Source organism: Miscanthus floridulus, chromosome 11 (genome assembly GCF_019320115.1).
Source record: "Miscanthus floridulus cultivar M001 chromosome 11, ASM1932011v1, whole genome shotgun sequence".
Lineage (NCBI taxonomy): Eukaryota > Viridiplantae > Streptophyta > Magnoliopsida > Poales > Poaceae > Miscanthus > Miscanthus floridulus.
The window spans coordinates 7,025,974-7,048,852 of record NC_089590.1 but is presented as its reverse complement, the minus strand read 5'-3'; the positions used below and the strand labels follow the sequence as shown (position 1 = coordinate 7,048,852).

The following is a 22,879-nucleotide window of genomic DNA, read 5'->3' as shown; positions in this document are numbered from 1 at the left end:
TGGTGGGCTGTTTGTAGGAGGGGAGGGCTGACAGGTGGGTCCGAGTGGGTTTTTTTTTTTTGACAGATCACAGTGTTGCATGTTACAGGTGTCAACTTGCTCGGTGGGACTGTCGGATGGTCCGGACTGTCCGATGGTTCATAGTGTCGTGCAGGTGCCGATTATGCAAGTCTAAAGTTGTGTATCGCCGGACCGTCTGGCAGCAACACTCAGAAATGTCCGAGCAAGCGACTACGAAGCCCAGAAAGTACAGAACTTGTATGCAAAGTTTTTGAAAATAGAGTTTTTTAAGTGCATATTATGCTCAGATGCCTAAGATAAACGAGCTGACACGACCAGGCCATGACATAATGCCGTATGTACATGATATATGTTATCTAATATAGGTTATCAAATATTAAATTTTATTCAAAATATGGCTACATATTAATCATATTAGGTATGAACTCTTGTTAAATTCAGACCATTTAGATCATCATAAAATTTAATAGTTTTTGTTATTAATCTCGTAATTTCTAGACCCTCGCATCAACATGGGTTTCCTTCTTTATAAAATAAATTAAAGATATATAATAGTTACATTTGGAAGGATATAGATTTTTTTTCTTTGAAATTAAGAAAAAAAACGCTTACAATGCACCCTTCTGAAGAATTTATATCTTCCACAGTGTTAATGGGCACTAGTACGTTGGGCGCGCCATTGCGCGCGTCAGCAGGCAGCTTAAGATGCAGCGCAGGATTGAATGTTGACATAAACTTTCCCAACATGAGCCCATTGATGCACACTGATACGACAAATACTCAGGCTCATAGCACGAGCACATTGCATATGTTTATATTACATTGATAGGTCTGATAAGTGCTGTAATGGTCCATTTTAACTGCATAGGTCCGGTCAGCAGATCTTACATAACAATTCACAACAGTTGCTAGCTTTATGCATCGGGGTGCAGGCAAAGCAGTGACGGTAGTGCTGATGTAATTACACAACAGGAGCTAATGTCTGCTATATGTACATATGCTAAGCTGCCTATGCAGGCAAGGTAGTGGCAGGATTAAACAAAAGCACAGGTTCCCGTGGAGGGAAGCGCAGCCGTGTCTGGAACCCGGGGAGCCTGAAAGACAGAGACTGCAGTATCAACAGTGGTCTCATTATGTAACAGAGGATCAGCATGTGGCGAAGAAAAAAAGAATCGATGCGGTTGTGAGTACCTTTTTCATTTTTTTCCAGGGGGCTGGAAGAACCACGGCCAGATGTTTTGCCAGGAGGCCTAGCTTCTTTAGCACTGGATCTACAGCTCATAAACTGCTGAATCATGGAGGCAGTTCAAGCGCAAGTTACCTCTTTGGGTGGTAGTCGGACGATTCCTGTGAATCAGTGTTGCGTTTGCCTTTTTCTTTGTCTGTCGCGGAAATGCATATGTTGCATTGGATTTGCGGTCATACAAGAAGGGATCGAGCTCGTAACGATAATATACGTGATAGATTAGGGATAGCACCAATTGAAGAAAAGCTTGTCCAACACCGGTTGAGATGGTTTGGACATGTCCAACGGAGACCTCCGGAGGCACCGGTGCGTAGTGGAATCCTAAGCCAGGATAGTAACGTGAAGAGATGCAGAGGAAGACCGAAGTTGACTTAGATAGAGGCAATAAAAGGAGACTTGAAAGGATGGAATATACCCAAAGACTTAGCCTTAGATAGGAGTGCTTGGAAGACAGCTATTCACGTGCCTGAACCTTGATTGCTTCTGCTGGGTTTCAACTCTAGCCTACCCTAACTTGTTTGGGACTTAAAGGCTTTGTTGTTGTTGTGTGTTAGCAACGGCCATCGATCCTTGAGGTATGTCCTGAGGAAGGTCAGCACATTCCTCTTCTTCCTGCAGAACCGTCATGACAGTTAGTTCTGTAACCAGCACGATGAGTCACATATAGCAGGGATGAAAGCGCATATAAAAGGAAAGTGACATGGGGGGATGTTTTTCTACGAGGGAAGATAACAAACATGTTGTACAATAACAGTTGCGAACAGGACTGGAGATGCATGGTAATAGTAAGCATAACTGCACCACAAAGTGAAGAACCGGTAAAATAAGAGCTTGTATCTGTAGGTACAGGCTATGGAATGTAGGATTCTTGTTTAAGAGCAGGTCGGTTGATACAATGCTGTAGTGGTACTGCATGTGGACGGTGCATACACCCCGCTATTCCATCTGGATTCATCAGAAGGAGCTGACCGCGGTCGGTGAACGAACGGCAACTATGAAAGGCAAATTTCAGTGGTCTCAAGTTGCAACTACGAAAGGAAGGCAAAGGAATCCTGGAGCATACAACATTCCAACATGAATTAACGTGGCTAAAAATGTGCATGCTGGCGTGGCCTGTTGATCTGCATAGCAGAATAAGGTAAGGGACGTCTGAAATAGGCAGTAGGGTAGTAGCAGCATCAACTGACAGGTCTGTTTGCTTTTTACTTTTGTAGGCAGTTGGTACTCAAGATACTATGGAAATCATGAACCAGATATTAGAAAAGGTATGGAGAATGAGGATGAGTAAAAAGAACCTGCTGGTCGGTACTCTGATCATCAAATAGCTTTCTCTTGACAGGTTTGCTCCGGCCCTGTTGTGGTGACCTGGGAGGACTGAAAAGCAGACAAGACTAACATGAATGTATGCTAATAAAATGAAGGAACTATCTCATGATGGAGAGTACCATGCACACGTCTCAAAGGCATAAGGTTCTTACTCAACAGAGTCACGATCGCTGGCCGTATCATCAGGTTTATCCCGTGGGAATGAGCGTGCAAACGGGCGAAATCAGCGGATGCTATGCTGGTTGCGACATAAACATAAGGCATACGATGTGGAGGATGAAGCACAAGGACTCAAATTATGGAGTGGATTATGAATGCAAAGTGTGTCTGGGTCTGTTACCTGAGCAGGTAGAGCCGTGTTAACCAATTGCTGAATTGATGGCGGTGTACTGGGTGGATCAGATACACTTGTTGTTGCTTGTGTAGGAGTAGGGGATGATGTGGATGCCGCTGGTGGTGTCAAGACTGAAGTGGAAGGTGTTTGGGATGTGGTGCCTTCACCAGCTGTTATTAGCAATGATGTTGGTGGAGTAGGAAGCTGGCTGGATGGCTGGAGTGCTACCGGTCTTGGCGCAGGCACCTGTCTCTGGAAATCTTTGACAATGCCTTTGACCAAATACGCTCTTGCACTGCTTGAATGATAGGACTCTTGTGTGTGCACTGTTCACCATTACTCTGATCATCCAAAAAACTGGAAGCCAAATAGATGGAAAAAGCAAATCATCCTGGACACCTGCCATTTGTGCTCAAAATTCACCATTTTTGGTACCCCTAAAGTTCGCTATTCTTAGCTTTCTCCATACAGATATTGAAACAATCCAAGAAAAAGAGAATTCACAATGTCTAATTTGTATATTAGCATGGAAAACATCTGTTATATAAAATAGAATAATTTTATTGGCAGGTAGGCAGTGATTAATTATTTTGGCAAACTTTTTGCACAAGACAGTGTGCCAGTTGTACACTGTACATAATTTCTTCAAACATTACCAGTTGGAAATATTAGTGCCTGCAATATTAGGCTCTCAGCTACTAATATGGTGCTTCAGGATTTTGTGGCTTGCCAAAAATGCTCTATAAATATTAAGAACTATTTAAAAGAATTAAAATATGGCCATACATTTTGAAGCTGATCTTGTAAGACACAAGGAAATGAAGGACTATTTCACAGTTATGATCCTCTTAACCTATCAAAAAGCCTTGTCTCTGTCACAAGACTGGTATAATATAAGAGCATTGTCTTATATATTGACTGAAATAAGAAAGAAGCACTATGTTTTTTAATTTTGCAAAAAAACCTGGGATGGAGAAACATTGTTGGTTTTTTACTTTTTCTACATCGTCACTAATCCACAGGCAGAGCACATATGCCAAGATGCAGCACCTGATTACTCGAGGTGGTGCCTACTGGCCAGTGCATCCATGTAGACATTTCATCAATCATCTTGAAGGCATTTCCCCAAATGTTCTACCAGCAGAACACATGTCACTAGTTGTCAAACACATTAAGGGCTGAGGAGGCACCACAAATGAACCAGCACAGTAATGGACTCATTCAGCAAGTGCTTTGATTTACGTTTGAATCATAAACTGTATGTAACCTTTATTGGAATTGGAAAGCACAGAGAAGATACACCATCTTACAAAACACATGTTCTCCGTACACATAAACCCAGAATACACAGTTAATCTAAGAGTAAGCTAACAATGGCACCATGTCAGGTTAAAACAAAAATGCGTAGTTAATATAAGAGGAAACTAACAATGACACAGACAATAGCATTAAACAAATATTTCAGGAGACATGAAGTCACTAACCAATCCTGAGAGCCCCTGGGGAGCGATGCATCCACAGAAATTCAGATCGAGATGATCAAATTCAGACCTGTAAAGACCAACAACTGTAAGCAATCTGATGGCAAACACACATCACCAGATACTACATGAAAAATCTAAAAGAATAAGAACAAACATAGAGCAATCGAAAGGAAGGACCAGCTCACCTCGGATTCTGCTAGGCTGTACGAATTCATTTCTGGAAAGAACCCCTTCTCTTCCTTGACCACCTTGCCACCTTGCATCACAGTACACAGGGGAAATAAATATTAGCAACCAGCAAAGGGAAACAGGAAACCCGCAAATCCTCATGAACGCAGAAACTAAGAGAAGCACTGAAGCACAGACTGCAGGTCCTGGAGACGAACAGTGCAACACAGATGCGAAAGACGGTCGAAGCTTATATAAAACTCTGAAAGATAACCTTTTCCGCAGCATACAGTAAAATCCTAAAAGCAGCCAGCTTCATGGTTTTGGCTGTAGCTGTAGCCTACTAAACAAATAGCAAGCATCAGAGTAATTACCGAAGGCATGTCATATGTGATATGTCCAACACCATTGCCAAAAACTGGGAGACCCTGCCAATGAGAGAGACGAAGACAGAGAGAGAATTATCGAAACAAAGATAGAAATATAAGGCAATCTTTGGTAGCTTTCTGGTAGCATATACAGTGAATTCAGAGTATATAATCATGTGCTTAAATCTAATTGTAAAAACACTGGTGCAAAGGGCTGTAAAAACAAAAGAGTAATAAAAAAACAATAGTGAACAGGGGAACAGGAGGCCTCTAAGTAGGACCAATTCAGTGCAAAGATCAAAGTAGAGCTGATCACATGTATGTAGTATTTTAAAATTCACCTGCAATGGCAGTGATGTGTGTACTGAAAAATCACTGGCATAAGCAAGTGGATCTGCAAGAAAGTGTATGTACTGAAAAATCACAGGCACAACCAATTTAGTGCAAAGATCGAATCTAGCTGATTGACAGACCCTAGTTCCTAATGTTTCAGACCTGCAAGGAAGTGGATTTGCAACAAAGTGGACAGAGATGGATAGGAATAAATACATCAATGGCAATGGGGTGTGGTCAGTAATAGAACAACCAACAAATTATGTTAAGTAAAGACATCAGTGACAATGGACTTATGCTCAGCAACGATCGCACAAAATGCAGCAATTAACGAAAACGAAATAACATATGCAAAAGCGAATTGCTAAGATACAATGACATAGTCATCACAAAACTAATGCAGATAGCAAGAATCATGGAAGAATGAAAGAACTAACCATCATTGCACAATTCCATTGTCTCGGTCTAAAAAAGTTCATCATCCCACAACCCCAAAACCTCAGCAAATAACATGCAGAATGAAACAATTGATCATCATTGTACAATGAAGGATATCAGTTCTGCACATGATCTGCGTATTTAAAAACAAGAGAAGCGCAGGAGCAAACGGCCTTCTAGGGGAGGGTGGCCAAGATCCTCACAGTGAGGAGAGGGAGCTGAGGAAAGAGGAGGGGGAGAAGGGGAGAGAGTGCACCTCCGCACAATGGGCCAGACCCGCCGGTGTGGGGCTACTCCAGCGATTAAGGCCGGCGAGCCAAATCCACACACGCGCCTGGCCTCGGCGTTTGCAAGGAGAGCACGCACCAGAGACAAAAAGGGGGAAAAAGCGAGGACGGGGATAGCTCAGGCGACGCGTCCATGGAGAAAAGCACCCTCTCTTTTTTTTTGACGGAGTGGAGCAGGCGATGGACGTCTGGGCGCTGCAGCTGGGGCCGTTGTGCTCCAAGCCAATGCCAGAGCGACAATGACCAGAGGTGGCTAATGGTAGATGGAGAACCCGAACAGTGCAGAGCAAGCAGTGGAGCTGTACATAAATTCAACACCTGATCAAAATTAAATAACACTCAAAAGGGATCTATCAACAGTAAAGGCTCAATTTTACCCAATAGTAGAAGTAATCATACGGACACAAAAGGTCGTACTTGTCAGCATGATCATGCTTGTTAGCATACTTCGGAAGCCTGATCTCATCAAGGCTCTGATCGGAAAAATCTTTGCTATTTTTTATAATTTTAACACATACACCCATCCATGTGTGCAAATCATGTGCCTGGATGGCGATAAGGAACACAGCCGAACGCAAATATTGTGATACATGATAATGGCCAGCAATGACAGAACTGGGAACATGGAAATTCATGTCTTCTTCAACCTTTATCTAATAATCAACTTTTGTTCCACGGTTCCTTATGGTTATTTCAGGGCACCACGAATGGTATATATATTACAATGAAGAAAGTTCAAGGGCCTACAGTGACATACAACGCAGGTACAGAAATAGAAGCTTGGTGGATAAAAGAACCATTTGCGAAAGAAATCAATATGTTTATGAAATAAACAGTTACATGCATGATGGGCTCATGTCTCAAATGTGAGGAGAGTAAATCAATACCTATGTTTATGCAAAGAAATAGCAAATCCATGTCTACATAGCTTAAGATGAAGACAGTAGTACCGAAGTGAAGTCTTGAATTGTCAAAAATTTTCTGGAATGCCAAAGCATGAACTGAAGCCCAAGTTGGGTTGCATATACAACCAACAACAAATGGCACACATGGAGGCAAACATGCCATCGGTTAGAAATAGGATCACTCATGTCATCCAAAAGTAAGCGTCTTCCCTGATTCCTAAGGATGCGATCTAAAATTCAATATATGTTTATTTTGTCAAACGACAAAAGCAGAACCATGCCTACTTAGTTGGTACTTCCACCAGACCTAGCTCATGTTAGTACAGCTAATGTTGATATTTTTGTATTTGCAAATAGGTAAACTGCGATTATCTCTACAACTAAAAAGCAGTGATAGTTTTCGTGCACCCGGCTAATCACTGTGTGTCCTCCGATCCATGACCCTCCTGGCAAATCATCGCGTGCCCTGCGATCCACTCTCGTTGTTTCCTTAAAAAAAAGGTCGCCCACAACGTGCCTAGCAAAACGGAAACAACACCGCGCAGCCCCATCTTTCCAAAAAACCGCCGCTCACAAGCTTTCTGAGAAAAACCACAGCTAATCACCGTGTGTCCTGCGATCCATGACCCTCCCGGCAAATCACCGCGTGCCCTGCGATCCACTCCCGTTGTTTCCTTAAAAAAATGGCGCCCACAACGTGCCTAGCAAAACAGAAACAACACCGCGCAGCCTCATCTTTCCAAAAAACCACCGCTCACAAGCTTTCTGAGAAAAACCACGTCTTGCAAAAAAAAAGGAAACAAACAAGCAGGGAATACTCGCCAACCAACCGCGTGCCTGCGAATGGCCATCCAAAAAAACAGCGCCCTGAAAAAAAATCTCACCAGAAAAAAAAGAAACAATCCATCAGGAAACACACCCCACAACCGGCTGCCCAGAACATTTCCGAGAAAAAAGGAATCAAACAATCAGCGCGCCGGTCTCACGCCGATCGCAATAGCGCCTCCCGCGACCCCCAGCTAAAATAAAACTGTCGTCGCCCTGACCACTCGCTGTCGACATCGATAGCAATCTCCTCCAAGCCGCCGACGCGAAGTCTGGTGCCGTCGCCATCGCACCGCGACATCACCCGCGATCTGCTACCCCAATCTTCCGACGCCCTGTGGCCACTTGACGTCTGCAGCGATCTGCTACTCCAAGCCGCCGATGCCTGTCCGTCGCCACGGCCACCTAACATCGACGGTAATCTGCTTCTCCTTCCCTCACCGCCTCCCTCGCAATCTGCTTCCCGGTCACACGACGCCTGTCTGGTGCCGTCGCGGTGGCCACCCGACATCGACGGCAATCTGCCTCTCCTGCACTCGGCGTCTCCCTCACGATCTGCTCCTTGGTCACACTGTACACAGGGCACGACAAGTCATGGGTAAGTGATGCATACAAAATTGCCCTAATCCTGTTCATTATAGTCTGTAGTGATTGCAGTTCTAATGCACGATTTTGCCCTAATTATGAACTGGTTTTACCTTTATATATGAACTGCAATTTTTGCCCTAAAAATATGATGTTGCTGGGTTTTGTTTAAGAAAAAAAAATCACTTCGTTCCATAATTCCCTTAAACCTTAATGACATGTCTTCCAGATTGACCGGAAAAGGATGATGTAAATGGCCTTCCCGTTGAATCTCTAAGGTTTGAGGTGGCCCCACTAATGTTTAACTGCAAAAGTGATGAAAATGAGTTCACCTGTCAGAATATATAAGTGACACTTTAATATGCATTTGTACATACAAGGATGCAAGAGGTAGAATAGCTTGAGCAACAATGCTATTACATTAATCAATCGAGCATCAACTATCAAATAAATAAGAGAAAACAAGGCATGTTTACTTTCTGTTCAGCAACATTTTTATGTATTTTTAATGTGACAGAGAACTAAACAGATAACAAACAAAAAAATTACCATGTCTAGAAAAGGAGAGGCTATAGGAGCCGCCACTCATAAGTGATAACATACAACTGATCTAAGAAACTAGACTATAATTGTTTACTGAATAGAAAAAAGACGAAATGCATAACCATGTTAATTTAGTAAGGGTGATGACGTAACAATTAGAGCTGCTGCAAAAGCACATGTTAGTGGTGCGATGAAGAAACTAAAAACATCTGACAAAGGAGCCACCAACAGAGGAACAAGATGTACCTGTTACTTCCAGTGAGGAGTGGTTGCAGGAACACCATAAGGAAATCCATGTATAGGATTAGTAGGGTGAAACCGAAGGACGCAGTTTTCAATATTGATGTCTCATGTATAGATGCAAGCCTAAGGAAAAATGGAAAATCATTGTCAGGATTAGCATATGGTACATATAATGCTCATTTCATAGTATCTTTCAGGTTCAGTTCACAGTACATATAATGCTCATTTCATAGTATCTTTCTCCATGCATGGGTCCTGCTGGAATTAGTTGCATAGACTTTATTCCCGTTGAAGTGTTGGGATGATGACCAAAACAACAATAAAAGCAAATGAAATGGACGGTGTGCTAACCTTAAATTCCAAACTGCAAAAAAAACAGCACAGCAGGCTATTGAATGTTCTTAATCATTTGTGCGGTCCCATATACCAATCTGTGTTTTCTTACCTATTTGGTAGTGGGAGGTAACAGAAATAAGTTTCTTTGTAGTCAACAATACATATTGAAATCCAACTGAAGAAGCTTCATTCTGACACTTAAGGATAAAACTGAAGATTTGTATAGGCTCGACATCGAGCTCTCGAATCTCTCCAGACAAGAATTAGCTAAAGATTAAAAAAATCAACTGCACATGTACCACACAAGCTGACAAGCATACGGAAACACTTACCATGGATTTTGGGGGAAATTTGGTCTGGGCTAACATCTTGCGCCTTCTTGTGGCAGCACAAGTTGAAGTGCTGACATAGACGACGCCGGGAGCGTAGGCGAGGCAGTCGATGCCATCTGCCGCCTGCGACCACGGCCTATTAGCGCCCGCGCCGTTGCGGCCCGCTGCTGGTGCGCCCTGCGGCCCCACGCACCGCCGCAGTCTCCTCGCGCTCCGCAGATGCCGCAGCCTGCTGCCCCACACGCGCCAAAGCTTCTGGTGTCGCCGCTCGGGCCGCCATGTGCCATGCCGCCGCTGGAACAGCTGCTCGCCTCGGATGCGCCGAGCCTCCAGAGCAGCAGCCGCTCGCCTCGGATGCGCCGCGCCGTTGGAACCGCCGCTCGTCTCGGATGGGTCTAGCCCGAAGCCGCTCGCCTCAGATGCACCTCGCTGCCGGAGCCATAGCTGCTTGCCACGACGCCAGAGCACGAAGCAGTAGCCATCGTTGTCTGGCATGCGCTGCAGCCGCCACCGCCACCGCCACCGCCTTGCTCTCGCGGTGCTCACAGCTCACCAGGCGGGCGGGTGGTGAGTCCGTGGACTCCGTGCAGGTGGAGATGTGGATGGATGGATAAGGACAGACACACCTGTGTGGGAGATAAAGAGTTCGTGTATTTTTTTTTTCCTCTTCTTCTTTTTTTACCATATGTGGGGCCCGCTTGAAACTCAAACCCAAACCCATTATCCAAACGATGGATTAGTTTTCGAACCTTATTTCCCAGTGCATAACCTGCCTATCCATATCAACCATATATCTCTATCCCTATCTAACCCATCCAAACGCCGCCTAAGTTTAATCTGGTCATTTCATGTGAATTAGATTTTGTTTTTTATTTTTTCATCATTTTATAAGCTTCACACCTGATTTATCTTTTTATGTTTTATTAGTCATTCTTAGGTACATGGAACCCGTTGAAAATCAGAGTTGTCGCACACCATTTAAAGACTTGACAAACCAGATCAATGAAGGTAACTGCTGGTCATATATATATTAGATCAATGAAGGTAACTGCTGGTCATATATATATCAATGCTTTGTAATGTAAGTAAATGCTATTAATTACTATGCCTTTTTTACTTTTCTTATTACACACATTAGATGGTCAAAGTGAATCCAATTCGCTTACACAAGTCATTGATCCAAAAGAACGTAAAAGGCAAAGAGAAAGAGCATGGCGTGCAGCCATGACTAAAGAGCAACGGAATGAAATAAATAGCAAAATGCGACGTGCTGCAATGGCTGAAGAACAACTGAGTGAAATTAATAGGAAGCGACGCGAAACATATCATCGTAAAAAAGCCGATTCTATGCTCTCTAAAGTATCTAAAGGTAACTACATACACTATGAAATTGTTTAAATACAATTCCCTTTCTTTGTACAACCCAAATGTATAATATGTTGTGCTTCTTTTTTGCAGATGGCGAGATTGCATCGAACACTGAAACCACAGGTGACAGTCGAAAATGATGATCGGTTACACAGGAATGATTCATACCAACCTATGCAAATTGATAAAGAGAATATAGGTACTATATTATTTATGTGTAGTTATGAGGTTTCACTAGGAGTACTGGCCCCACTTCAAAATTAAGAGCAATATTTTATGTAGGTGTTTGCACAGCGATAAGTGCATACAATGATAGCATGATTGACAAGTACACAAAACTACTAATCTCGATACATGTATATATTTTTTAAGGCACGTTGAATATATTCTAATTTTGTTCTTAGGTTTTGTTCCATGTAACATAAAAAGATGGTGATTTTATAATGAGTATTGTTTTAAAATAATATTTTGTGTAGACTCCACATTCTCTTAATAATACGTGCAATGTATTAGGACGGTTGCAACATACAAGTGACGTGGACACCCAGCACAACCTTGATTGTGCTACCCCTACAATTACACTTGATAAACTCCATCAACGAAATGAGACAAGAAGCCAATACTTTAGGGAGCGATATATAAATATGGCACCAAAAGAGAGGGAAGCTAGACGTGAACAACAATGGTTGAGTTATAGGGCCACAGGGCGAAAGGAGGCTATCATAGCAGGGGTGAAAAGACGAAGGGAATTACAGAATCACACTTTGCATCATGAGTCCATCGCCATGGAGAACCCGTTATTTATTCCTGAGCTTGTGTGGCCCACTGCAGGCGCATCTGGAGCTCATGGAACTATGACAAAATCCAGTGATTGGATTATCCCAGAGTCCAGTAGTGCAACACCTCTTTATATTCCTCCACCTCGTGAGGAGGTCGATGATGATGGATGCGATGAGTTACTGCCTAGCCATATGACACATAAATCACATGTTACATGAGGACAAAGACATGCATTGTTGACCCGACGTAACACGATGTTTGAGCATTGGTTCGAACACAAGGACATCTCATAAAGATGGTGACTGCATGGCTAATGACCGAGTGGATGTTAGCATGCCCTTGCCTCGATCAGCCATGACCAACAACGGTAACTACTGATGCCTCATTATCCCATTTAGGTAACCTATATACCATATTATACCTAATCGATCCTTGGTCATTCCATGATTAATAGAAAATGTAGGACCCAACATTCAGGCTACATTAGCCACACTAACGACACCATTGTTTGATGATTGTGAATGCATGGCTGAAGACCGAGTGGATTTTAACACGCCCTTGCCTCAATCAACCGTGACCAACAACGGTAACTACTGATGCCTCATTATCCCATTTAGGTGATCTAATTATATATCATATTATACATAACTCAACCATGGTCATTACATGATTATCAGAAAGGACAGGACCTAGCCTTCAGCAGAGGTCAGACAAACCGACAACGCCACTATTTGATGACAGAGGTAATTTACACTATTTTCTAACATTCTATAAAACTATTTGAACTCATTTGTATATTTTTACTTGTAGTTCTACAAACTCATGTATCTTTGGCGGTGATAGATGATGATGAGGGAGATATATTTGAAGAGGATGAGGAAGAGGAAGAGGGATACCTGCTTCCTGGGTAAGGTATTTGAGCGAAATACCGAATATAAATAAAATCTTCCACTGCTTTATGTAAACTACTATCGCGTCTTAAATGCCATTTTAGATGAGGAAGATGATGACGATGTCCAAGACAATGACCTTGACGAAGACACGGCTTCTGTCTCTGAAGTACCTGACCAATATGAAAAGGTCTATAGTAACCTGCCTATAGATACCCATATGTTAAAACCTATTGCAAATTGCGAGCACTACGATGCGAAAAGGTTTGAGCATGAACCACGTGGGTTTTGTTGTCACGACGAAAAGGTCGAGCTCAATGAACTGAACGTACCTAATGAGCTTATGAGGCTTTGGTCAAGTAATGACGCAGATGCTAGGCACTTTCGTAACAACATTAGGTTTTTCAATGGCTATTTCTCTTTCACTTCTCTATATTGTCGCCTCGATAGCGCTACTGCAAGCTAGAAGAACAGTGGCATATACACCTTTCGTGCACATGGCCAAATCTATCACAATGTAAGGTCATTTGGCAGAGAAGAGGGTAAAGAGCCAAGACATCTCGAGCTTTACTTCTATGACGATGATCCAAGACTTGAGCACCGCTATCGACAATGTCGTGAAGAGAAGTGTCAAAAAGACAAAGAAGTCATTAAGAGGCTTGTGGCCATCCTTCATGATAACCCATACTCACAACATCTTAGGAGTCTAGGCTAGGTTGATCACCTCGAGGACTATCATGTCACACTAAACTTTGACCAGAGGCTGGACCAGAGAACATACAATGTACCGTCAACTTCAGAGGTGGCTGTTGTTTGGATCGAGGGAAGCGAACTCCTTGGTCAATTCTAGAATAGTGTTGTCCTACATGCGAAAGATAGAAACAAACACGGCATCCGCTCATATCATGGATGTTACGATGCTCTTTCATACCCTCTTTTCTTCCCTAAGGGTGAGCTTGGGTGGCACATGGATATTCTGAAGAAAGGAGTTAGTATGGAAGAAGTCATCGAGTATCATGCCCTACAGAAGGCTCGTAGTGGGCCAGAAGAAGAAATAGGTTTGTTATTCTTCTTATTTAAATACTTTGCATCCATGTACCTCAGTGGTTATTCTACAAACAACTCTAATTCATGGCTATTTTTTGTAGACTCCCCTGGTAGACTATGCGTGTTTGTGCGTGACTACTACTGCTACAAGTTTCAGATACGTCCATGAATATTTAACCCCATACTATACAGCAAGCGTCTATTCCAGCAGTTTGCAGTCGACACGTACATCAAGATTGAGAGTTCTCGATTAGATTATATACGCAACCATCAAGATGATATTAGGGCCTGACCTCTACCAAAGATTGGTTGATAGCCTACATACCGGTGAAGGTAGAGCAGAAGCTGTTGGAAAACAGATAGTGATGCCTTCGTCATTTATTGGAGGCCCACATGACATGAGGTGTCGGTACATGGACGCCATGGCTCTGGTACGAAGATTTGGTAAACCGAACATCTTCCTAACTATGACATGTAACCCAAACTGGGATGAGATCAAGCATGAACTCTACCCTGGCCAGACACCACAAGATCATCCAGATCTCGTTGTTTGGGTCTTTAGAGCAAAACTACAAGAGCTGAAGGATAGACTACTAAAAAAGGATATCCTTGAAAAGGTGCTGGGCACATGTTTATGTTGTGGAGTTTCAGAAGAGGGGTCTGCCGCATGCATATTTTTTGCTAATCATGGATAGGAAGTACAAGATCACATGCCCTAGAGCAGTATGATCGCCTTATCTCAGCTGAGCTCCCGAACAAGAAGAAGTACCCAGTCTTGTACAAAATGGTTACCAAACATATGATGCATGGCCCTTGCGGAGTGCTTAATCACGATTGTCCATGCACAAAGGGTCATGATTCCTGCAAGAACCATTACCCTAGACCTTTCTGTGATGTCACAGTACAAGGCAAGGATTCATATCCAGTTTACAGAAGGCAGTGAAGATGGCCAAAAAGAAAAGGTTCGCGGACACGAGCTTGACAATAGATGGGTCGTGCCTTACAACTCGTATCTCCTCTGTCTATTCAACTACCATATCAATGTTGAGACATGTAGGAGCATCAAGGCAGTCAAGTATCTGTTTAAGTACATTTACAAAGGTCATGACCGAGCGTCTGTGGCTATGAGAGAGGCTGAAAAGGAGGATAGTGAAGGGAACATTGATGAGATCAAGCAGTACAAAGATGCTAGATGGGTAACCCCCCAGAAGCCTTGTGGAGAATATATGGGTTTGATTTGAGTGATAGGTACCCTTCTGTTTTGTCCTTATAGCTACATCTTCCAGACATGCACATGGTGTCATTTCATAGATGCCAGGGGATTCGACGAGTGCTTGATCATCTAGGTGCTGACAAGTCAATGCTTACAGCGTACTTCGAGAAGAACAGGACAGATAAAACAGCTTGAGGTATATTGTATCAGGGACTTTCCTGAGTTCTATATGTGGCAAGCACAGGGTAAAGTTTAGCAAAATAGGGTACATCGTGATACATTACGACGGATTGGAAAAATCATGTCTGCCAATCCAGCCAAGGGGGAGCGTTACTATCTTAGGGTTCTCCTGAACCACGTGGCAGGTGCAACCTCCTTTGAGTGTCTAAGGACCGTGGATGGCAAAATCCTACCGACCTTCCATGAAGCTACAGAAAGAAGGGGCTTAATTGAAGAGGACAACACGCTGCACGTGAGTCTCGCTGAGGCAATCGAGTGGATGATGCCATATGCGCTGCGAAGGCTCTTTGCAACAATATTGGTATTTTGTGAGCCCAGTGATGTGTTTGGACTATTGCAGAAACACAAGGAGGCAATGTCAGAGGACTACAAGCGCAATAATCAATCCACCTTCATGGTGGAGCAGATGGTCCTCATGGATATTCGAAAATTGCTACAATCAATGCAGAAGGATATAAAGATGTATCCACTTCCTGATATCGACGACACATATGATGCCTCATGATATTTCTAGAGAGATTTTTTAGGAGGCTAGCATTGAGGCTAACAAGGATGATGTGGGTCTGTCAGACACCCTTAACGAGGAGCAATAGGCTATGTCCGTGCATAAAGTAACCAACTAGTAAATATTTGTAATTTTGTTGTACAGTTATGATCGAAGGTGGCCTAGCACATAATGACACAGGACTTATACTGGTTCAGGCAACAGTGCCCTACATCTAGTCGGGGTCGGTCGATGACTTTATTCCTGAGCCTAGGTGCTCAAAGTCTGTAGTGGGGTTACAAACGAGAAGGAGAAAGGAGGAGGTGTTCATGAGGTTCGGTTGGCTCCGACCGGAAGGGTTGCAGTCAGAACTTGGCAGTCCTGTGGTTGGGAGTGTTGATGTCGATCTAGTGGGTCTGAGCTTCAAGAAGTCGATCTCCCCTTTGGGGGAGGGAGAGCATCCCCTTTTATAGATGAAGGGGATGGCTTTATAGTTGAGAGGGGGAGAGTACAGATATTTCTAAGTCTTGCTACCTACGGTGATGAAAATTAGGATAATGGTTGAAGCCCCCCAATACTGTCGATGTCGCTGTAGGATGTCGGATGTGCACGGGAGGTTGAGCTATCTTCTTAGGAAGGATGATGCTGGTACTTGCAAAATACTTCTTGATGCCTAGTGGCATGTGAGGAGTCATGCTATGTTCACCCGGTATGGCAAATCCTGGAGCCCATACCGCGATCGATGTCCAGAGACACGCGGAAGGCTTACCATATGGGAGTTTCTAGCGGCCCCTACAATACTTTGTGTCAGGGTGGCTGTAGAGCACTGCTTCGTACAGGGTATGGTCCCTGGTACAGTGGTGTTGACTTGTGAGCCATGCCTTGCCTTTCTCTACATGCCTTTTGGTTCTTTCCGAGTGGGCATCCCTGGTCGGATGGTCCCCAGTCGGTTCTGGTGCGCTAGTCAGAGAATAGTGATGGCAGTGTTTTTCTATGAATCCCGATCGGAGACACGGGGTCGGAATCAGAGGCGGTCCTCGGTTAGGCTTTCCGAGTGGAGGCCGTGTGGAGGTAGCCGAGGCCTGACGCTAGCGCTTCGATCGAAGAGGCCATTCGGAGCTGCCCTGAGCCTAAGCTAGTGCTCCAGTCAGAGAGATGGGTCGAAGGTGGCCTGGGCCTGAAGCGAGTGCTCCAGTCTGTTGGTTTTAGACTTTCGGGATGGTCTAGAAGAAAGAAAGGCCGTTTTCCTAGGCCGAGCCCTGGCGTGGAAGCTGGTCCCCAGTAGGGACCCTAGGGTTTATGAACCCGATAGGAGCCCCCGAGCCCTCGGCCAATTCAGGCAAAATTGTCCGAGGGATTTTTGTCTTGCTGGCGGGTGCGCACGGAGCGCACCTACTGGGTGTAGCCCCCGAGCCCCAGGCGGTTCAGGCCGAACCGGTTAGGGGGTGTTGTCTCAGCAGGCATGTATGCATGTTTTTTAGTTTGAGACGGAATTTTGTTTAACCATGGCGTCATTGAGCAGCCAAGGTGTTTTTAAGCGCGGGGATTGGATTGAGACAGAACTTAATGATCCCGACGTCGGTGCGCGTCGGGAACCAGATGAGGAAGTTTTTAGTTTTTAAAACAAGCCCTAGCGTTGGTGCGCGCCATGAATAGAAATAACTTAGTTTCGGATGCAACAGAGTTCGATCTTTGGTGTCGGTGCATGTCGTGGGATCGGGTAAGGTGGAGTCACGAGTAGACCCAGGCGTCGGTGCTCGCCGTGGATCGAAAGAGTTAGTTTTAGTTAGTGAAGCTGTCTAAAGCCATTACGCGAGTTAAGGAGTCGCGGTCCCAAGCCATAGCCAGATGTCACCTATCCCGTCGACGCGAATTAAGGAGTCATGGTCCTAAGCCATAGCCGAATGTCACCTATCCCATCGACGTGAATTAAGGAGTCACGGTCCCAAGCCATAGCCGAATGTCGCCTATCTCGTCGACACAAGTTTGGAGTCATGGTCCCATGGCGTTTAAACCCCCGAGCCTTGTCGGGCCTTCGTGGGGGCTGTGAGTCATTTTTGCGCTACCCCATCTGGTTCCTCACAACCGGAGAGGCTGAGTTTCGTCGCCTGTCCTGATCGCTCAGGCTCGAAGACTAGCTCGGTGAGCTTGCTAACGGGTGTGATCGAGTAGAATCTGGGTCCAGTCATTCATGGCGGGGTCGGCATAGCCCTCTTGTGGCATTCCACTACTCCTTTACCTACAGCCCGATGGATGCCTAGGTCGTTCCATAGACCAACCCGGGTGGCCTGACTGGCCTCCCCTCGATGGAGATTCTATGGACTTGGCGAGAGGTTTAGGATCAAACAAGAAGGTTGAGATGACCCTGTTTGTCAGACCGGGCGAAGACCGCACGGTGCTCATCTATAGTTTTCTCCCCTAGGCTCTGTTTGGTTGTTCATGTCGAATGAGGCAAGCCATCCGCTTTGTGGCGCAACACAGAGCGTTTTGGTGCATTTCGCTGCATGTGCGATGGTTAGGTCCCGAGCCCCCAGGCGGTTCATGCCCTAACCATCCAGGGGGTTTAGGCATATGAGATGAATGCGTGTATGGATGTATGAATGATTTGTAATGAAATAGAGGGGCTTTAATGGTGTTTTACCTTGAAGACTGGAGCGACGGGTTTCGAAGAGCTCCAGTTAGAAATGCCCGTCCAAGACCTGCGCTTGTTAATCGTGGGTTAGCTCTCGTGAGAACAGTTTTATATTTAATGAACACATGCTCACCTTGATGACCTGAGAGATGGGGTTCAGAGAGCTTTAGTTAGAAATGTCCGACCGGGACCCATGCTCGTCATTTGAGACGGAGTCGGCATGGCCCGCATGGGGTGCCCCTTCGCTTCCTTCCTATATCTCAGGTGCTTATCCTGAGTGAATCGATTGACTCAGGAGGCTGGTTGGTCTCTTAGCAGAGATTTCATGTGGTGGTGGTGCCTGCATGACTGGAATGACGGGGTTCAAAGAGCTTCAGTCAGAAACGTCCGACCGGTACCTACGCTTGTCAATCGTGGGTTAGCCCTTATGTGAATAGTTTTGTATTTTATGAACACATGCTCACCTTGGTGAATTGAGAGACGGGGTTTGGATAGCTTCAGTTCGGAAATGTCCGACCAGGACCTGTACCTTAGGTGCTCATCTTGAGTGAATCGATCGATTTAGGAGGCCGGCTGATTTCTCTCGGCGGAGATTTCGCTGTTGGATCTCCCTAGGTCATGCCTGGGGAGACGGGGAGCCGTCCGCGTGTGGTGACGCTTCGGTTTTCATGCCCGACGTGTGGTAGTGGCTAGTCTTGCGGTAGTGGTGGGCCATGTCCCGGTCGTGTCCCATCTGATTAGGAGCCATTTCGTCACGCTGGGCACGTCTCATCGATCAGGGGGTGTCCCATCTGCATTAAATGGAAAGAGAGAGAGAGAGAGAGAGAGAGTTTCTCGCCCCACCGCTTCGCCTTCCTGATCGGCACGCCCTTTCCTAACTGCTGCTCCCTTTCCTTTAAGTAGGAGAAGAGAGAGGGTGTTCGCCTCGTTCTTTTGCCTGTTCGTTGTCTGCCACCGCCGCCTTTCTTTTTCCTCCTCGTTGAGAGTGTTCCTAAGAGCTGTGGAGGTTTCTAGGAAAGGAAGGGGGAGAGAGCGAGGGAGAAGAGGAGAACTCACTAGAATGTCGGACTAGAGGTCATCCACCATGAGGGCATCGGTGCTGGAGGCGTTTGTCACGAAGGCGTTCCTGCCATCATGGGAGGTGGTACACTGGAGGGTCCCCAGGAAGGAGGAGGAGTTCCTACAACCTTGTCCCTGATGAGGTAGTGTCTTTCCTTACCTTCCATGAGCGTGGGTTAGGATACCCCACGCATTGGTTCCTACGTGGGCTCCTCAATGAGTGGGGTCTAGAATTGCAGCACCTCAATCCAATGGGGGTGCTGCACATTGCTGGCTTTATCACCGTCTGTGAGGCTTTCCTCGAGATGGAGCCGCACGTGGACCTCTTTCGGCTCTTCTTCTCTGGGAGAGCGATGGTGGACTGGAGTTCGGCCGAGATCGCTTCGGTCGGAGGCTTCGCCGTGTAGAGGAAGCCACGTGCGGGAGGCTCGTATCCCGCGTACTCCCCATGTGATTCCAACCGGGGATGGCATGGGGAGTGGTTCTACATCAGGAATCCGGCGAGGGGCGCCGTTTCTAGTGTTTACCTGGCGGGAGGCCGGTGAACCAGAAGAGTTGGTCATGGGGCTATGCCCACATAGAGAGGCACAAGGTGGAGGTCATTGAGGAGGAGCTCCAGAAGCTCGTAAGGGATGGCCTCAATGGGGTGCGGGTGTTCCACACCCTTTACCACCGCTGGGTCACGCTGTTGGCAGAGAGGACGCACCCGATGTGGAAGTATGACGGCTAGTCAGACCTAGACCGCGCGTCGCCGGAGGAGCTATCGGACGATGAGATCTGAAGTCGCGTCGGCCGAGTGCTACAGCTAAGGTCTAAAGAGACTGTGGTGGGAAAACCCATACCGTTTAATGCCTCGATCGTGCCCTCGCTGGTATGCTCCCTCACTTTGCTCGTGCTTTTTTCCTCTGCCCCTCTTCTTTTTGATTTTGGTTCATTCGTTCCGTAGGGGCTTGGGAGGTATAAGTCCTAGACACACCTTCCTAAGGGGCCAGCAGGTTGAGCATGATAGGCCGCCTAGAAGGAGGCGGCAGATGCCTAGAAGAAGAAGAGAACCAAGGAGGTTCAGCGGAAAGAAGAGAAGAAGAAGGAGGTCGCTCGGCGCATGAAGGTCGGGGAACGTAGGAGCGACGTTGAGTCAGAACTCGCGTCGGATGATCCTACGGATCTAGATGACATGGTCTTCTCTGACAAGGAGGAGAGTCAGGAGGTCGTTGTGACCTCGACGGTGCGTCACGACCCCATGGTGATGTCTACCGGTGGGGAGCAGGAGGCTGCACGGCGCGCGTAGGTTCCTACATTGAAGAAGCGTGCGGCTAGCACGGACACCGTTGGCGAGCGAGCGGCGAAGCGGACACGGTCACCGCGCCCCTCGATGGTGTTGCCAGCTCCATCGTTGCCTGTGGCAGACACGGCTAGACGAGCCGAGCAGTCCGAGGAGCGGCCCGGCGAATGTGCGGCGGCGGGACCGGTGCCGACGCCGAACTTGCAGCCGGAGGAGGCCCTGCCTGCCGTGAATGTGGCCAAATAGTCCGAGCAGTCTGAGGGGCAAACTGGTGCCCGGTCGATGCGTGACTCGTAGTCAGGGGACACCCCGGCCGCTGCTCTGGTCGGGGAGCCCTGAGCCAGAGGTCGTGGCGATCCGCAGGCCAAGTAGGAGCAGGTTGGGTTGGCTCTGACCCTGTCTGAAGTGAGGGGGCATGGGTCGTAGGCCAGGAGCAGTCCTCGTCCTGTGGGCGCATCGAGGTCGGGGTCGGCCTTCAGAGTTGTGTCGCTCGCCACCCGGTATGTCTTTCTTCATTTTCTTTTGGTTTTTTGCTGGCTGAGCTTTTTGTTGGAGTGTGACTGACCCATACCTTCCGTTAGTGGCTTGGGGATGCCGGGGATGAGTATTGCCCCAACTATCGTGCAGGAGACCTGGAAGCTCGTTCTGCAACGTGTCGCGGTGGCAAGACCTTTCGTTCCGAGGATGGTGCCCTCTAGCTTGGCTATCGAGGAGGCGGCGGCTATGGCGTAGGTGTTAGCGGTGATCCCGATGCCGATGGTGGTGGTGGCGTTGGAGGTGACTCTCGTGACGGAGGCAAGGGAAACCGAGCTTCCTGCCTTGCTGGGTAGAGGGTCGTATGGCTCGCCCTTGTCACCGGAGCTGAAGGCGCCGAGGGAAGACGTGGTCGGGCCAGGGTCGGGACACCCGGTAGCGGACCAGGTCGACAAGGTGGTGGAGATCCCGTCTGATGATGAGGCGGATGTCCCGGTGGAGCCGTCGGTGCCGATGCAGCAACCCGCCAGTGATGTCATGGTGGAGCCGTTGGTGCCGTCACGGAGCCTGGCGGTGGTCCAGTCGGTGGCTGGGACCTCTGGCGGGCCGGTGGTGTCACCGCAGGACTTGGCGGTGGCACAATCGGAGGCTAGGCCCTCCGGTGAGGTGCCGGACGGTGACCTAGAGTGGCCCTGCCCTGAGCATCCAGCGAGCACACGGTTCATCCTTTGGGACTCTCGGGAGCGTTAGCTCTAGGATATCTTCGGGGGGCAAGGGCATGTCACGGTATTAGAACTCACCAAGCTGACCACGCAGCTTGAAAGTGCCCAGAAGCGGGCTTTGTTTGCCCAGCAGTTGGTTGAGGGCGACATGCAGCTCACGGCGAAGGTGATTTTCTGGTACTTGTCCTTTTCCCCTTGAATCCCCTTGTCGGTTGTTTTTAGCATGCTTACCTTTCATAGGAGATAAGGAAGTCATCATCCCGCAAGTCCCACTTCCTCCGGTCGAAGTACGCCCGGATGGCCAAGCTCGAGCATCGGGTGGAGTCCGCTTGCTGTGAGTCTCAGGACCGAGCGGACCGAGGTGGCCGCGGCTCGGGCGGAGGGGCAGCAGTGTAGAGAAGCGGGCGACTGTGGCCGACCAAGGGCTCAAGGCGGCAAGGGCCCGCCAGGCAGAGACTGAGGCAAAGTTGTAGGCATCCCTAGCGAACATTGAGGTGGCGCTTCAGAAGGACCTTGGCGGCCCTTGATCCAGAGCGAGCCACCCTAGAGTCAGCGGAGAAGGCCCTGGAGGTGGAGCGGAGGGCCCGGTCGAAGGCGGATCGAGAGGTGGTCGCGCCTTGGGGCTAGGGTGATGGAGATAGAGGACACGAGTGCCCGGCTGCGTGAGCAGGTGGCCCAGCTGCGCGAGCAGGTGGCTCGGCAAGTGGAGGATCTCTCCTCCCTCGAGGCTTCTCATGTCGGTATGTACCCTTTTTGTTTTTTGTTGTGTTGGCTTTTCCCTCAGCTTGTTTCTAAGCTCGTTGCTCTTCTCGCTAGAGCTAGGCGGAAAAGTGGAGGTGCTGGAGCGGGACCTAGAGACAACCAAGGCGACGCTTGGCCAGCGTACAGAGGAGCTAGCCAAGTCCCATGAGGAG

The 22,879-nt window shown here is 47.0% G+C and overlaps 1 protein-coding gene, 1 long non-coding RNA gene, 1 other non-coding gene and 1 pseudogene across 11 annotated transcripts; 2 read left to right on the top strand and 2 right to left on the bottom strand.

The window, feature by feature from the left end:
• Nucleotides 1-789: 789 nt before the first annotated feature.
• LOC136494363 (uncharacterized) lies at nt 790-10,378 on the bottom strand. 9 transcript variants are annotated; one of them, XR_010768573.1, is made up of 11 exons: nt 9,775-10,378; nt 9,110-9,229; nt 4,954-8,625; nt 4,597-4,659; nt 4,412-4,478; nt 2,934-3,326; nt 2,746-2,831; nt 2,563-2,641; nt 1,683-1,905; nt 1,213-1,588; nt 790-1,115 (listed from the first exon to the last, which is right to left on the bottom strand). It is a non-coding gene; the product is annotated as an uncharacterized lncRNA (long non-coding RNA). The 9 variants fall into 9 exon arrangements; XR_010768579.1 differs by having other exon boundaries at nt 1,213-1,905; nt 4,954-5,007; nt 5,718-8,625; XR_010768578.1 differs by having other exon boundaries at nt 1,213-1,905; nt 4,954-8,306; nt 8,434-8,625.
• On the top strand, nt 8,530-8,597 carry LOC136495076 (small nucleolar RNA snoR35). Its single transcript, XR_010768862.1, has one exon. It is a non-coding gene; the product is annotated as a small nucleolar RNA snoR35 (small nucleolar RNA).
• Nucleotides 10,379-11,049: 671 nt separating the features above from the next.
• LOC136491593 (uncharacterized) lies at nt 11,050-13,662 on the top strand (annotated as a pseudogene).
• A 7,055-nt stretch (nt 13,663-20,717) lies between these two features.
• LOC136491591 (uncharacterized) lies at nt 20,718-21,968 on the bottom strand. Its single transcript, XM_066487889.1, has 2 exons — nt 21,341-21,968; nt 20,718-21,169 (listed from the first exon to the last, which is right to left on the bottom strand). Exons 1-2 carry the CDS (start codon nt 21,966-21,968, stop codon nt 20,718-20,720), a joined length of 1,080 nt encoding a protein of 359 aa, XP_066343986.1.
• Between the last annotated feature and the right edge of the window lie 911 nt (nt 21,969-22,879).

Coding starts and splice junctions, on each gene's coding strand:
- LOC136491591 (XM_066487889.1), bottom strand. CDS start 21,968: ATGAACCGTGTGCTCGCTGGATGCTCAGGGCAGGGCCACTCTAGGTCA. Junction 21,170..21,340: donor CCCCAAGCCACTAACGGAAG/GTATGGGTCAGT, acceptor CCCTCACTTCAG/ACAGGGTCAGAGCCAACCCA.